At 36.0% G+C, this 15,462-nt stretch overlaps 1 protein-coding gene across 1 annotated transcript in view; it reads left to right on the forward strand.

Moving 5' to 3' along the window:
• Positions 1-541: 541 nt before the first annotated feature.
• TRAPPC10 (trafficking protein particle complex 10) overlaps positions 542-15,462 on the forward strand; it is a gene marked incomplete at its 5' end in the record, with an annotated part of 31,750 nt that continues 16,829 nt past the window's right edge. Inside the window, 9 exons of the mRNA XM_009872191.1 lie at positions 542-623; positions 1,287-1,422; positions 2,502-2,698; positions 4,409-4,604; positions 5,764-5,875; positions 6,893-7,140; positions 9,329-9,475; positions 11,373-11,487; positions 12,633-12,709. Of these exons, the coding sequence (XP_009870493.1) occupies positions 542-623; positions 1,287-1,422; positions 2,502-2,698; positions 4,409-4,604; positions 5,764-5,875; positions 6,893-7,140; positions 9,329-9,475; positions 11,373-11,487; positions 12,633-12,709 (1,310 nt within the window). The remainder of the gene's footprint in view (positions 624-1,286; positions 1,423-2,501; positions 2,699-4,408; positions 4,605-5,763; positions 5,876-6,892; positions 7,141-9,328; positions 9,476-11,372; positions 11,488-12,632; positions 12,710-15,462) is intronic.

Raw genomic sequence — 15,462 nt, forward strand, 5'->3', positions numbered from 1 at the left:
CTGTCGCCAGGGATGCCACCTCTCCACTAGATCAGGCAACACATGGGGACTGAACAGGAATCAATCCTGCGACCTTGGGGTTGTTGGCATGTGCTAATACTAATTTTCTTATGGTAGGCCTAGCTACAGAAGGGATGTGAACCACTGTCTAATTGGTCTGGTTTGTGAATCTCAATTCTTGAGGGGTTTTTTAATATGCTTAGTTTAGCCTAAAGGGTTGGTTGTTTAGTTTTTAGAGTTGAACTACCTGTATGAATGGTATTGTCTTTGGTATATAGATTATGTGGCTATATGGAAAATTGTAATAGGAGGTTATATGTCTTATATGTCTTGTGTCTTGTATATGTCTTGTGTGCCTTGTTAAAGTGTTGTATTAGGTTGTGAGAGTGTGTGATTGTCTAGTTCAGTGCTGGAGTCCAATTTCCACATAGCAGACAGAATTACATCTTTTAATTGAAACAACAAAACACTGATAGTATAGCTTATTAATATCTTTTCTATAATTTGTACATGATAATACATTAATGCCATTTACTTTTAGGTGCTGGAGATCAGAATTTATTTACTTCCTTGTATCCTACACTTTCTCAGCAGCTTCCTAGAGAACCGATGGAATGGAGGAGGTAAACCTTTATTCTGTGATACTGTTTCAGCGTGTGCTTTTGAACTTGGGAAAGTGTATATTTGTTGTGCTTTGAGAAGCTTTTGCTATAAATTGAGTTGAATGTAACAATGGACACGAGGAAAGGAGAGCTTAGATAATCAAAGTAAATGCTGTATGCTTCAGGATGATCATTTCCACACTTTGGGTATGTTGAACTTCACCTAAAGAGAAACTGTAGTAATGCTGTGTTTCTCTTTCTGGTTTTGTGGTTTGTGGTTTTGTCTTGGTGTGCACTTTGATATGCTTTGGCAGCCCTGTTCGGAAAGTGACAGGCTTGCTTCTTAATGAGAATATAGGTAGAACTTATGTGGAATTAGATGTACTTTCTTGCTTTGGGAATTTTCTTATTTGGAATTTTCTGCTTTTAGAGGTCCTAGAGATGCAGAAAATCTTTTAATGAAAGCTGAGAATCTTCCACCTCCTGTTCTTGCAAAAAGGAGCATCTGTCTCATTTCAAGTGATACCAAATATTACTTAACTTCATACAAACTGTAGTAAGCAGAGTTTGTGGGTTTCCAGTACCAGAGTATTTCAGTTTATTCCTCTTCCCCAAAATACAGGTTCATTTTTGTATTCTGCTATGGATGTCTGATCCACTAATTTCAGTTTTTAAACTTTGTAGGTCTTATGGCCGTGCTCCGAAGATGATTCATCTAGAATCTAACTTTGTTCAGTTTAAAGAGGAGCTACTACCCAAAGAGGGCAATAAGGCCCTTTTGACTTTTCCCTTTCTTCATATTTATTGGACAGAATGTTGTGTAAGTATTAGGAAAACATAATGAAAAACTGAGTACTGAGATTTAAAAATGAAATTGTTTTGACTTTCGGCTTATACTTTCTGGTATTTTTCATTTGATTTTCATGCCTATTTGAACAATTAAGTCTACATTGCATAGGCATGCATACCCAATATTATTGGAAACAAAGCTTAGCTTGAGTACTTTGTGCCATAAGCAGTATTTCTTTGTGATGTTGCTTGACACTAAGAGGACAGGCTTTTGAATAACCTATTTTCAGTATTTTGTCACGAAAACCCCCCGGGATCTAACAGTGTTACTGCAGTAAGCACAGCACTCTTGCTTTGTAATACAGAAATGTGCCAGAGTATTTCGGTTATGATCTGTTCATGAGGTTAAATACTAAGATAAGCATTTTTCCTTTAGTTCATCTTCAATATGTGTCAGGTGTTAGTATATGCAGCAATAGAAACTAGGCAAGATTTGGAATGTCTTCACTCTGTTTCTCTATAGTTTCCTGCTTTCTGATTGACCTCTGTTATAAGTTATCAAGTTGAAGGACAAAGGTGACTTGACCAATCAAAAATGATCCAGAACAGCCTTAAGAGTTGTCTGAAGAGATCTGTTTAAAACCAAAAGAATGCCGAATGTTGCTGTGTTTTTTTGATTTTTATGCCAAAGCTTTTAAACAGATTAAGATTTGACCAGTATTAGAAGGCACAAATATCACACTTCTGTTACTATGCAAGAATAAAATAGCTTAGCTTTGTAATTTCACACTTTTTTTTTTTGCAAGTTCAAGAATGTGTAAAGTGAGTTCAGATTATGTTTAAAACCTTAATTCCAGTAATCTGAAGAATGATAATATACCAAACACTAATATATATTTACTGTTAACCAAAATACCAGAAGTGAATTAAATTCAAAGACCAAAACCTTACTATACTTGACCTCACTTGATTCCTTTCGGTAAGTGAACTTATTGTCACTGATTCTATTTGATGTACCTTTCTGTTTGTCTTCTGTTGGAAAAAAAATTTGCCTTTTGAGATTGTGCAGAATGTCTGTTTGGTTTGATGATTCACTACTTCTCATCCCAGGACACGGAAGTGTACAAAACTACAGTCAAGGATGACATCACCAAGTGGCAGAATGTTCTCAAAGCTCACAGCTCGGTGGACTGGCTCATTGTGGTAGTTGAAAGCGATGCCAAGAAAAAGAACAAAACAAATATCCTTCCCCGAACCTCTATAGTAGATAAAATAAGAAATGACTTCTGTAACAAACAAAGTGATAGGTAAGCATTATTTTACTTGCAAACATTTTAACCTTTTTGCTACTCTGCTGATTTAAAATCTCAACTCCCTATGTAACAGGTTCCGTCCTCATTTAAGGACTTCCCTTGGTGTCCAGCATTCAATCTGCTGGTACTATCAGACCTATGTTTCAAAGAAGACTGACACAGACAATAAAGGGAGAAGCTTATTTTCAGTTCTTCCTGGATTTCTGGTGGCTTTGAAATGTGTTTCAAAAAGCTTTCAAGTATTTCCTCCTGCTTAAGAGATGTGTAACAGTGTGGAAATAAACACTTTTTAGAACTGTGGGTTTTTTTGGTCTAGGTTCTTGCAAAACCATTACCAGATTTACAAGCAGTGGGAGTGAGGTGAAAGGGGAATATGGAGCCAATAAGGCTTGTTTTTTACCATTGTTCTTCCTCCTGCCTTTCACTTAATCTCCTTTCTGCGGTAATTGACTTAAAGCCAGTTTCCTCAGATGTTTTTATTGAGGAAACTGAAAATGAATATATAAAACTGTTCCTGCTTTTATTAAAGTCAATAAAATATACAAATTTTAATTTGAAACCAACTTAAATAGTCTTCCTTATTCTGAAATTTCTCACTGAGTCTAATATGTATTACGTTTTCTTCTTTTAACCTCGAGAGTTAAACAGGAGATTTTTCACCCTAAGAATGAGTGACAGGATAAACATCTGAAGTTGAACAGAGTAGATGGAAGCACACATTGTACCTTGCTGTGAGCTGACAGTGACTGGCAGGTCAGCATGTTATAACACACTGTACATTGGCAGCACTTTCTTTGTGCCTAAACAGTGTTTGGTATGTTACAGGATTATTTGGGCTGATAGTCTGAACGCTCTGATTGAGTTTGCTTTTGGTTTTGAATGGTTTGGTTGGTTTGGTTTAACCATTTTGCTATGGGATGACTTTTCGAACCGGAAATGATGATGTGCTTGGATGAGAGATTTTCCTGCCTTTAGACTTTAGCAGTGTTTTTTCAAATGTTACTAAATTGTGATAGAAAAACTGCAGAAAGAAAATGATCCGAGAAAGGCTGATTCATTTGTGAATTAATGGGATCTGTTTATTTATGTATGTATTTTCTGAGAAAAGCAGTGGAAGTTCTAGCACATAGCATGTGTAAAAACAAATTGAGGTACTGTAAGAATATATTATGGAGGATTATTTTAAGTGACTCAGGAAAAGCTGACTATATGTGATCTAATAGATCTTGATTTGAAACTTGCATAATCCTTACCAGAAGTAACTATAATTATTATTCCACTGATTTATATTGCTAAGCAGACTTTTTTTTCTCTTGAATAGCTACGGCATTACTTATCTTTAAGTAATTGGAATAATGTATCCATTATTTGCTTAAAAAAAAAAAAAGCTTTATAGTACTCATTTTGTGGAAAACACATAACTCATAAACTATATCATAGACTTAAACTTACAATGAAGAGTTTTTTAGAAAGCCATGAAAACCCAACCAATCAAAAACAAAACCCGCCTCAAACCCTAGCATACCTATCCCCAAACAGACAAACATAACCCTCAACTTGTTTTTTTCTTTCTGATTAGTGTTGAATGAAAAACTTAATTTTGTTCACTTGAATTCATCAGGTATGCACAGTATTGAACTGTGCATTTATATGTGAATTTTATATTTGCCTCCTCAAAAATAATTTTTATCAATCTCTTTACAGATGTGTGGTACTTTCTGACCCTTTGAAGGACTCTTCCCGTTCTCAGGAATCTTGGAATGCCTTCCTGACCAAACTCAGGACATTGCTTCTCATGTCTTTTACCAAAAACTTAGGCAAGTTTGAAGATGACATGAGAACTTTGAGAGAGAAAAGGACTGAGCCAGGGTGGAGCTTCTGCGAGTATTTCATGGTCCAGGTAAGACTTTTTTTTTTCTTTTTTCTTTTTTTTTTTTTTCTCCAAATTGTAGGAAGTATTTGAGTCCTGATTATAATAATGGTGCTTTTTTGTTGTAGTTGGCTTTCTGGTGCTTTTAATGTTCTGCTCATTCTTTAAGAGTTTGAGCAGGAAATATGAAGACTGGTATAGAAGCAGCATTTTTAGATCTTGTTTGTGTTATGTTGTAATACAATGCTGTTACAGAAGGAGAATCTTTTCAGGCTCGTCAAAGTTTTATCAACCTCAACTGAAACAATTGAATTGTATCTAGACAGTGTTCTAGTAGTTGCTCTTGAATTTTTGGTATATGTCCCATGTGCCTGTGCAGACATTGAAACTTGTAATTGGTATGTAATATAAATTTTGCTATGCTTTCTTTGTTTAGACAGTTATCAGTATCTGTGGAGTTGATTTTTTTAGGAAAATGTCTATTTTGAAATAACGGATATAGATAATATATTGAACTTCCCTTTTTTATATTTCTAAATACATCTTTGTTTTAGCTGATATAGAAAAAACTAGAAACTCATTTGATAGAAATAAAGATCTTGATTCCTTTGCAGTTTTCTGGTCCCTGTGTAGTGCTGTTTTTCATCACCAATTCCAGCTCATGTTCATGTCTCCTTTGACTTCACATGCAACTTCTTGCATATGATACATCTAATTCTCAGACTTTTTTTGCTTCCCACTTTGGCTCTCTTCTCTGTGTACAACTGAACCTTTATTGTTACTACAGCTGATATCTTTATAGTGTAAACAGAAGGGAAGAGATTACTGCTGGTATGGGAGATGAGGCTTCAGCAATATTGTTTGGTTTGTTGGTTTTTTTAATTTATTTTTTAAACTCAGATTTTTAATAGATATATGAACAGTATTTTTTAGCGGATCAGGATCTAGATACACAACAGAACTTACTGGCATACCTGTATGACTTAATCTTCTTTTGTGAAGCACCCTACGTTAGGAAGAAATGGTGCATCTGCTATAATGGCAGATTTCCCTGTGTGTTTGAATACTGAAGGGGAAGAATGTTAGAAAAAGTTGTTCCTGCAGCTCTGTGTATGGCCGGGGGCAGACTGTAACACCAGATGTGACTGAGATCAGTAACATGCTCCTTGTATTGCTTGTGTGTCAAAAGGAAGAACTGGCCTTCGTCTTTGAGATGCTGCAGCAATTTGAGGATGCGCTAGTGCAGTATGATGAACTGGATGCCTTGTTTTCTCAATATGTTGTCAACTTTGGGGCTGGTGGTAAGTGTCTTAATACACTTAAGTTTATTTAACTTTTTAATATCTTCACCACAACCCAGTGCTTTGGGTACCATACACGTACAGAGGAGTAAAAGATGGTACATTGCCATGAGGAGGCCCCAGGCAATTTGTACTCTTGTTTTGTGTTCTATGCAAACTCAAGTGTACATCAGTTATAGTCTGTTAAAAGTTTTGGGTTTCATCTCTGAGGCTTTGAAGCAATTTTTAATGAAAAGCTGAATTTTGCTCTTAATGATGGTTACAAACAGAACACTGAAACTCTATTGATCTGGCTGAGGTACAGTTGCTTTTTTAACAGCTTACTGCTAAGTTATTCAGTAAAGAGCTTCCTGGAAAAATGCATTCAGTTTTACCTCAAATTATGTGAGACATTTTGCAGTCACTACAAAACTGAATAGAAATATGTGCCTAATCTGCACTGTAAAAGATTGAGCTTTCTCTGCAAGAAAAATTACTGTGGAAGAAGTATCAAATAATTTTAAACTGTTTTAATGAGCTAAAGCGTATGGGTGTTGTTTTTTTTTTAATGTAACAGCTTTAATCAGGTATGTGTTATCAATTTGGTAAATATATAGTACAGGAATAATTGCAGTGAAGTATGTTTGTCCTGGCTGAACCTGATGCTAAGTAGGGGCACATCTATCCATGATTTCTGAGTAAGAAACACTTAGGTAGATAAAACTTGTTTGTTTTGAACTTCAGGTATGCTTAATTGTTAAGAAATACTTTACAAATTGATTAGCACTATACTAATAACAAATATACAATTAAGGCAAAATGCCCATGGAGGGTTGAATGTTCTGAAATTCAGTTATCTGCGTTGCTGTGGAGGTTCTGCTGTTTTTTTGTTTTATTTTTGAAGTTAAGATGTGAATTCCTTTATCCATATGATAATCTTTAGAATGAATAAACCAGCTTGTAGCCTCTAGAGGGAGGAAGAAGAGATTTTGATAGAAAGCAGTGGTTGATATTTGTGTATTAACTTTATTTACTTAGATGGTGCGAACTGGCTGACATTTTTTTGCCAGCCAGTGAGGAGCTGGAATGGTTTAATTCTTCGAAAACCAATAGACATGGAGAAGAGAGAGCTAATTCAGAATCAAGAAGCTACTCTACTGGACTTGCGTAGTTATCTGTTTTCTCGTCAGTGCACATTATTAATCTTCCTGCAGAGGCCATGGGAAGTTTCCCAGCGAGCATTGGAGCTTCTTCACAACTGTGTGCAAGAACTCAAGTTATTAGAAGTGAGTCAGTGTAATATATTCCATTATGTGTATGATTTTATGCAATGATGATCTAACAAGTTTTTTGAAGTTCAGATGTTGGTGGCTAGAATACAGTAAGCACTGGCTGTGGGTTATTAAAATAATGCTGTAATAACAGATTGTAGCAGTGCTGCAGATGAATGTTGCGTTGTGAAGATGTCTTTGGAAAGCAGTTTGGAGACATCACCTCTGAAAACCAAGTCTGTATTTAATTAAAGTATTCTAGTCTTCACCTGGAAAGTTAATTTCTTAAGCTGGTAGGAAATTTGTCTGCTTCTTTCCTGGATTTCTTACCAGTCTCTGGAACTATGGTTCCCCTCATCTAAATCTATGACAGTGTTGTATTGATGAAAATATGGCAGAGTGCTTAATATGCTGACATTCAGGTTAGTAGTCTTAACAAAAAAGCAGTTTTGAATGAGAAGCAGTACCTACAGTAGGGCTTCTTACTGCCCTGCTTTGATCGCCCTTTGTGGTTCGTTCTTTGCAATTCCTTTCAGTGCCCAGTAATCCTCTTCTGTGTCTCTAACAATCTCATCCCGCGACGGGAGAAAGATACAGAAGCAAGTGACAACACTCAAATCTTTTTGCTGTGTTGCGTGCCTCCATGCTCTACCCCTTCTCCCTCCGTGCTTCAGTTTCTGCTGCTGTTTTTTAATCCTCTAAAGAGGCTTTATCGGGGATGTCGTACACTGATCATCCTCCATGTATGACCACAGATGTCTGTGAATTGAAATACATCTTTAAGAACAGCACAGTGTGCATGAGAATATTTCTGGATTTCACCTTGTGACTCATCTGTGTCCTTAATCCCGTGGGTGTCTGCTTGTCTGTTAGCATTATCTGTGCTATTGTAACAGTAGCTGCTAACTTTTGCCTGTCTGACATTGTGATTGTAAGTCCCATCTGTTCATCTGCTTAAAAGCAGAAAATTTACTTCAGATGCATTGCTAACACCTTCATGCCTTTTAAAACTAACCTGAAATTCCCAGAGATAGTGTTTTTTTTCTTTCCAAAATAAGTATTTGCAGCTTGTCATTTGCTCCACCCCACGTCTGTCGTGTGCCCCCAGTGTTCTGGACTCTTCTCTGAACTGCTTATTTCTGCTGTTTCAGTCTTGACATGGTGATCCTAACTGAGTGCAGGTGTTCAGGCTGTGAAACAGTGACGCTTACTTGCATATACCCTGTAGTTATCCCTGTTGTGATGCTTTTTCTTAATACAGGCAAACCTCTTCATGGGACTTGACCCTGCCGAACACATAGTGGAAATATAAGCTACTCTGTTCTTGGAATCTTTCTCTTCCTGAAAATTCTTTCAAACCGCAGATCTTAATCTTTTTAACAAATGCTTCGTGGTTGCATGTTGAACCTTGCTGTCGTGTCAGCCAATTACCTAATTTATTATGGTTTCAAGACTTCTATAGTCTTTCTAAAAGGAATATTTTTGCATTGTTCCTGAACAAGATTTTGAGACGCCATTATTGTGATTATTTCTCAGATCTTTAGTTATGGCTATCTTTGTCCTGATTCTTGAAATATGCTCATATCCGTATACCCCGTCTTAATCATGTCCTGACTGATAATCTCTTCTTGGCCTTTTTTTTTTTTCCCCCCTCTTTCTTTCATTGTGTGGGTTTTTTTGTTTGTTTATTTATTCCAGTCTTTAATTAGTTGTTCATGACAGATGTCTTATCCTTTGATTAACAAATCTGGAAAACTTAGACTAATTTATTTTTGTAGGTCTTTTAATCTACTTCTTAGTGTACTTTTAATTTCAGTATCAGTTAGATCTGATGTATCATTAGGAAAATAGTGTATTTACAGAAATTTTCCTAACTCTGCATTCATGAGGCTTAGTTTCCAAATTTTGGAATTTTTCCAGGTACTAGTACCTATCAGTTATCCTTTCTTTCTCTTTCATCTTGGTGAATGTGTCAAATCTAGTTAATGTAAGTGCTGTTTAGTTGCTTAGCTGTCCTTGTTTCATGAATTAATATATATAAATTATTCAGAAGGCAGTGATAGTTGGCCTAGTTTTTTTGTGTTCTTAGAGTAAGCTCTTCTGAGCAGCTCTGCTACATTGTATCAAGAAAAGTATTTTGCTGAAGTATTTCCTCATCTGACTAATATTTATTTCCCAGTTAATTTTATCTGTTCATCTTCAGGTCTCTGTTCCTCCCGGAGCTTTGGACTGTTGGGTGTTTTTGAGTTGTTTGGAAGTCTTACAAAGAATAGAAGGCTGCTGTGATAGGGCTCAAATAGATGCAAATGTTTCCCACACGGTTGGCTTATGGAGCTATGCCACTGAGAAGGTGAGAAACCAACACATTGCCGTTCTGGTATTACAATTTTGAAGTAAACCATTTGTTTTTGTGGAACAGATTTTGCACTTTATTGTGGAATTTATTATAGGGTTCTGCATATCATCTTGATTCTAATCTGCATGAGACATCCAGGCTTATATTCAGTTTTTCTACTGTCAGATGAGGCTGGGGAATAACTAGGGTGTGTTCACCTCTTTGTCTGTCCCCTAGTCCCTCATCACTGGTTTGATAATGACTGGCTAATTAAATCCGAAAACTAACTCAGTCCATGTCGACTGAGAGAAGGAGCATGAATTTCAGTTATAGCAGGAGAGGCTGCCCAGATTCAGATGCTTTTACCATTACAAATCGTGATTACAGCGATCTGTTTACACAGTTCGTTATTTCTATGGTGTGTTAGGGATCTATTACTACCATACTGACTTCACTGAAGGTATTAACCTTGGTGGCTTGTGAAAGAGGCAAGTAAGTGATAATTTGCAATTTTTTAGTCACCACCCCTTATCGTTAAGTAAAAATTGTAAATTGGCCTGTTTGGTTAAGCCCCTTCCCTAGTTACGTGAACACCTTTTGAAGTTCCACGTATTCCATTTCTATGAAAGAGTTGTTATGTAAGGTTGCTACACTCTTCCACTGCTGAAAAACAGTTTAGAAGGATGACAAACTCCAGCAACTACTGAAGTAACATACACTGATCTTTGTGAATGTTTCTGAATACCAGCGTAAGCTCATTCTCTTGTTTGCACTGCCCATAGAATAGTTTCTGTTTATTTTAATCATAGTTTGTTCATGTTTCAGTGTACTTAAAATCCTAGGAGGTCCTCATCTTATTACAAAAGCAGGGAAAAACAATTTCACCTTGAAGAGCTACTGTTTAAAAAAAAAAAAAAAAGCAAGTGAGTGGGGACATCAGAATAAAGGAAACAATTCTATGAAGTGATGATGGATGCCTCAAATTCTCCGTGTTCCTTACATGTTTATATGGAAGGTGTATACCTGAAGTGGAAATATTCCTCCTGCTCATAGCTCTTCTAACACAACGGGTAAAGGGAAAAAAATGTAGGAAAATGAATAGTAGTAAAGTGGAACAGACTGAATGGAAGACATTTAGCAACTAGTGACAAAATTAAGTGGAATTAAAAAAAAAAAAAGCTAATGGCCATCACTTTCTATGTGGCATAGAGTGATATGACAAGCTTAGACCTTTTTTCTATTGCTGACTTACCTTAGTTGTTGATTGAGTTATTCTAAGTGAATGACCAACAGAACTGACCTTCTTTAAGGCAGTATCCTCTCCTGACTCCTGGGTGGTAAGCCTACCAGCTGCTGTCTAGAAGGGGTTTTATTGTAGTTATGTGGCACTGTTTTAACACCATTAGCTATGCTAATAATCTCTTTTTTCAAGAAGCTTTTCAGCTGAATACAATACTCTGGGTGAATTTGCAGGCTTGTCTAATCAGTGTACTGGAGATTGCCTACATTTCTTGATTATATAGTTTTCAAAAATACAGATACATTTACTAGAAATTATCTTTGGTGATAACTGACAAACATCTTGAGCTTTGTTCATGTTTATATGGAAAAACAGCAGGATTTATTCTGATTAGGTGTTATATGTGTAGGGACATGCATATATGCATTTGTTTCAGTGTTATCAGAGTCAGTAACTTATATGCAGTTTAATTAGTAAAATTAATTTCTACTCGACAGTAACAGTTACTTAGCGGTTATCTGCTTTCTTCCCATGAAGCAACTTTAATACAAATATTATAAGCAGTATAATATGACAGAAATGGAAATGTCTTGTAGGAATGATATAATAGAATAAGAGTGTTATATTGATTTCTGTAACCTGCTGAAAACAAGGATCTGATTTCTCTTACAGTTAAAATCTCTGGGTTATCTATGCGGACTTGTGTCAGAGAAGGGACCAAATTCAGAAGACCTTAACAGAACTGTTGATCTGTTAGCAGGTTTGGGAGCAGAACGCCCTGAAACAGGTATTACTTTCTGAAAACTGACATCGTCTTAAATACATAGCGTATAAATACATCAGTCATGATAATTTCTAAGTATCACTACATATGTGTAAACATAGAACTCTGTTATCTCTTAAGAGTTCTTTTCACATGTGTCTAGTACTTTACTTGAAATAATTTAAATCAGTGCACCTTCTTACTGTTGTGGGTATAAGTTTTTTTAATTAATGCTCCATTTATCAGCGTTTAGGTAAATAGTCTTGAGCAGTACTGGTTTCGAATAAAGTTTTTAGTACTTTCAGACGAGTATTAAAAATAAAAGTATTTGAAAAGAAATGGAGCACCCTTGATCTGATGCAAGTGGATGACCTGCAACTGGAGATACGAAGTGTTATTCTTTGAGTGGCCAAACAATCAAATTTATTTACTTCTTGTGGATTTTTATTATTCACAAAGGTATTTCTGAAGGGAAGAAACTTTCAGATGTTAAATATGCTAGAAAAAATAGTATCTTTTGAAGCATTAGCTGAGGGGCTGATGCTTCACTTGCTCTTGCAGGTATGATGATGTACGATTCTTAATTGAGTGCTATGGTGCCTCTATTGAAAATGGGGACTCTTTTATTCTAGAAATATTGACACTTACTTGGTCTGGCAAAGACTTTTAAATTGAGCAGGTTACTTCAGAAAAAAAACTTGGTCTTGCTACCCATTTTCCTTCAACGTACATTGTTTAAAGTAGTAAAATATCTTTAAACTACAGTATACTTGACATGCTGATTTATAAATCCAGCAGTGAGGACTTGTGACATTATTAGTCTTGGCACAATATGGTATTTCGGTACAATTGTGCATACTTCTGGCTTGAACTGATGTTATGAAATACTGTGTGGAGAAGTTGGTATGATTACTGTACTGCTGCTTGCCTTTACCTGGCTACCTTGAGCATCACTCACATGCGTGAGTGCACACACAGTTATGAAACAGCTTTTCTTGATCTTATTTTAGAGCCTGAGGAAGAAATTCATGGTCTGTCTTTAAGTGTTAGTGACGTTTCCCACATAAAACTAATTTTGTCTCTCCACTTCCTACTGAAGGAAAACGTGATGTGTATGTTTTATTGAAATTGGAATGTATTTATAAGTGACTTTTCTTTTTTTTCTAAAGCCAATGCATCACAGAGCCCTTACAAGAAACTTAAAGAGGCCTTATCATCTGTAGAAGCTTTTGAAAAACACTACTTAGTAAGTTTGAGTTCTGGTTATTTATATTAGTTTTTTGTGTTTGCATTGTAGATTGATTAGGGCAAACATTTTCAAACCTGAGAATGTAACATTGAGAATATAAATCTCTATTTCTGTATTTTGAGATCAAATGTTATTGTTTACACACTGAACACAACAAGGCTGATTTGTTTTACAACTGGAATCCTGTGTGGGCCCTAAGTTTCAAATACTGGATTAACTTCAATATTTGCAGTTAAGAGTTGAAGTTTATTATCTGTAAGTTTGTATACTTAGGTACTAAAAAAGCTGATGGCATGGCTATCATATTCTGCTATCCCAAATTCAGAATTAATTGAATCTTCCCCAGAAGTCTATTGGTATGTGAATTCACCTTCCTTTTGAATGGTTTAGATTTGCGTCTTGCAATGAGTTTTGTGTGATTTAAATTATACTGTTGAATATTTTATATAAACTGTGGGACATCTGTGGATAATAGACTGAAACATGAGAATTCTTGTTGTGCTTTAACATGCATGTTTATTTCCTGACAGCTCCCTTATCAGGAGCTATTGTAATGATCTTCCACGTTTGTTTGTTTGGTTTTTTTAATAAAAGATTGTTAAATAAAACAAAAGAACTCTGATTATCGCAGGAATGTGTTTGAGTTTGGTTGGGTTTTTTTCCCTTAAATAATTTTCCTCTGAAATTTCTTATATTTGCAGTACTGCTGTTAAGGTGTTCTGAGGAAAATTTGGGGAAAAACTGAGCCTTTTTTTTGTTTGTTTTGTTTTTAACCTGAAGATTAGGGGGCCAGTTAGCTCAGTTGGTTAGAGCGTGGTGCTAATAACCCCAAGGTCACAGATTTGATCCCCGTTCGGTCCCCATGTGTTGCCTGATCTAGTTGAGAGGCGTCCCTGCCCATGACAGGGAGGTTGGACTAGATGATCTCTAAGGTCCCTTCCAGCCTGGGCCATTCTGTGATTCTATGATTTGTACTAAGTTTTACTGGAAGAAAAATTCTCCTAAGATTTCATATGTAAATACCAGGCTTCATTTTTATACTTAATTTCTTTATAAGACTAGTTGGATAGCTGAACCCAAGCTAGATCTTTCAGAATTGCTAGCTGCTCTTACATACTCAGTTGTGATTTGCATCTGAAGCTCTCTGCTAAACTCAGCAGTGTCTTCCTAAATTTAAGAAACTAAATGGCATCTGCAGAGTTTACCAATGAAAGAATTGCTGTTCCTGTTTGTATTTCTGACTGCACTTTTATGCAACAGAAATTTAGGTATTGGATACATTATAAAAGGTAGTTTTCTAGGTCGTATGAAACTGTATCTTCAGATGAAATCTCTAAGTCTGGAAAGTAAAATGCAGATTTTCAGATGTGTTGAAAGCAATAAGTGATGAGCTTTTATTATCAGAAAAGGTTTTGTTCTCATTCAGTGGCTAGTCTCATGCAACAGCTTTCAGAATCTCTTATAAAACTGTCAAATCTTTTACAAGCATGTCGACTTGTACCTTAATTTTGGGGGAATGTAGCTTTTCATTTGTATGAGTAGCTGGTGTCTTAAGATTTCTCTGGTTATACTGATCTCTTAAGGACTGATCACTTCATGTAGTGTAGGATATTGTGAACTCTTAAGGAAAGAAAGAAGTGATTTTTCTAGGCTTTCTTTGAGAAACATTGGAAGTGACCTAGGAAAGGCTTTGGGAGCTCACTTTAGGTCATTTTCCTGCCCTGTAGGAATAAATATCTGTCTGACGGATACTCTGCAAAATATTTAGGCAGCTGGAAGTTCTTAATTTAGTTTGATTGTTAGAGTAGTCCTTAATACACTAAGTGAAGGAGAGTGAGCTTCTGTGGAAGGTTGCTAACAGTCAGAAGAGACTGCAGATTTGTAAATAAGATGTGGAATATTTTATATGTCTGTCCAAAGATTATTGGGGAAAAAAAATAGTGATTGTGCATAGGGTATGTTGTAATTGCTACCTCTGTGAGAAAGATTTGTTGGTTAGTACAAGCTTAGGGCAAGGTAAGGAAGGTGACATGTAGACAGGGTGGCTGTATTGAAAGATAGGCTTAAAGATGACTGAGAAACTTCAACTTGGGCTTGCTTAGCTTCAAGCAAAATTCCTTTAAAGTGCTCTTGCTAAAGTACTTATTCCAGTTGTAACTTAGCATTTTGCGTTTAATTGTAGGTTTACATCCTGCAAACGTTCATATGGTTAATGGTATTACGTGCCGCTTTAGTGAAGGAATCATGTGCCACGTGCTGTATGTAGCTGATTTTGTTTTGATGTATTAGTTGTGAGTCTCTGGGGCAAGCTCTAATATTGTTCTAATGATGTTATGCTGTGGAGTATCCTGGAATGAGACTCTGCCCAGTGCTGCAGTGATGATCCACTGGCACGGAGCCACTGAGAAATGAGTGCTTTCAAAAAAAGACAAGAGGGTTCAAGTGTAAAGAAGTACTTGAAACTGATTCTCACCTACTGGTTTAGTGGGTTTGAGTTGCCTTATCTAATTTTTTTAATAGGCTTTTTTTTTTTTCTTCTGCTGTTTAAAACATGGAAAATGGCATAATGACCAATTGTAGAAAAAGCAAAGATGACCTGTTACAAACTGCTCTATACTGTGTGCTAGGGAAATTTAAGTGACTCATTGTGGTCATTTTGTTGTAGTAGCATAGTTACTGGCTCTGAATCTGTGTGAAATACTATGGAGCTACTAAAAATATATAAAGCTTATAATATTTTTTTTCTTTTA

The sequence above is a fragment of the Apaloderma vittatum genome, unplaced genomic scaffold (assembly GCF_000703405.1).
Source record: "Apaloderma vittatum isolate BGI_N311 unplaced genomic scaffold, ASM70340v1 scaffold21066, whole genome shotgun sequence".
NCBI lineage: Eukaryota > Metazoa > Chordata > Aves > Trogoniformes > Trogonidae > Apaloderma > Apaloderma vittatum.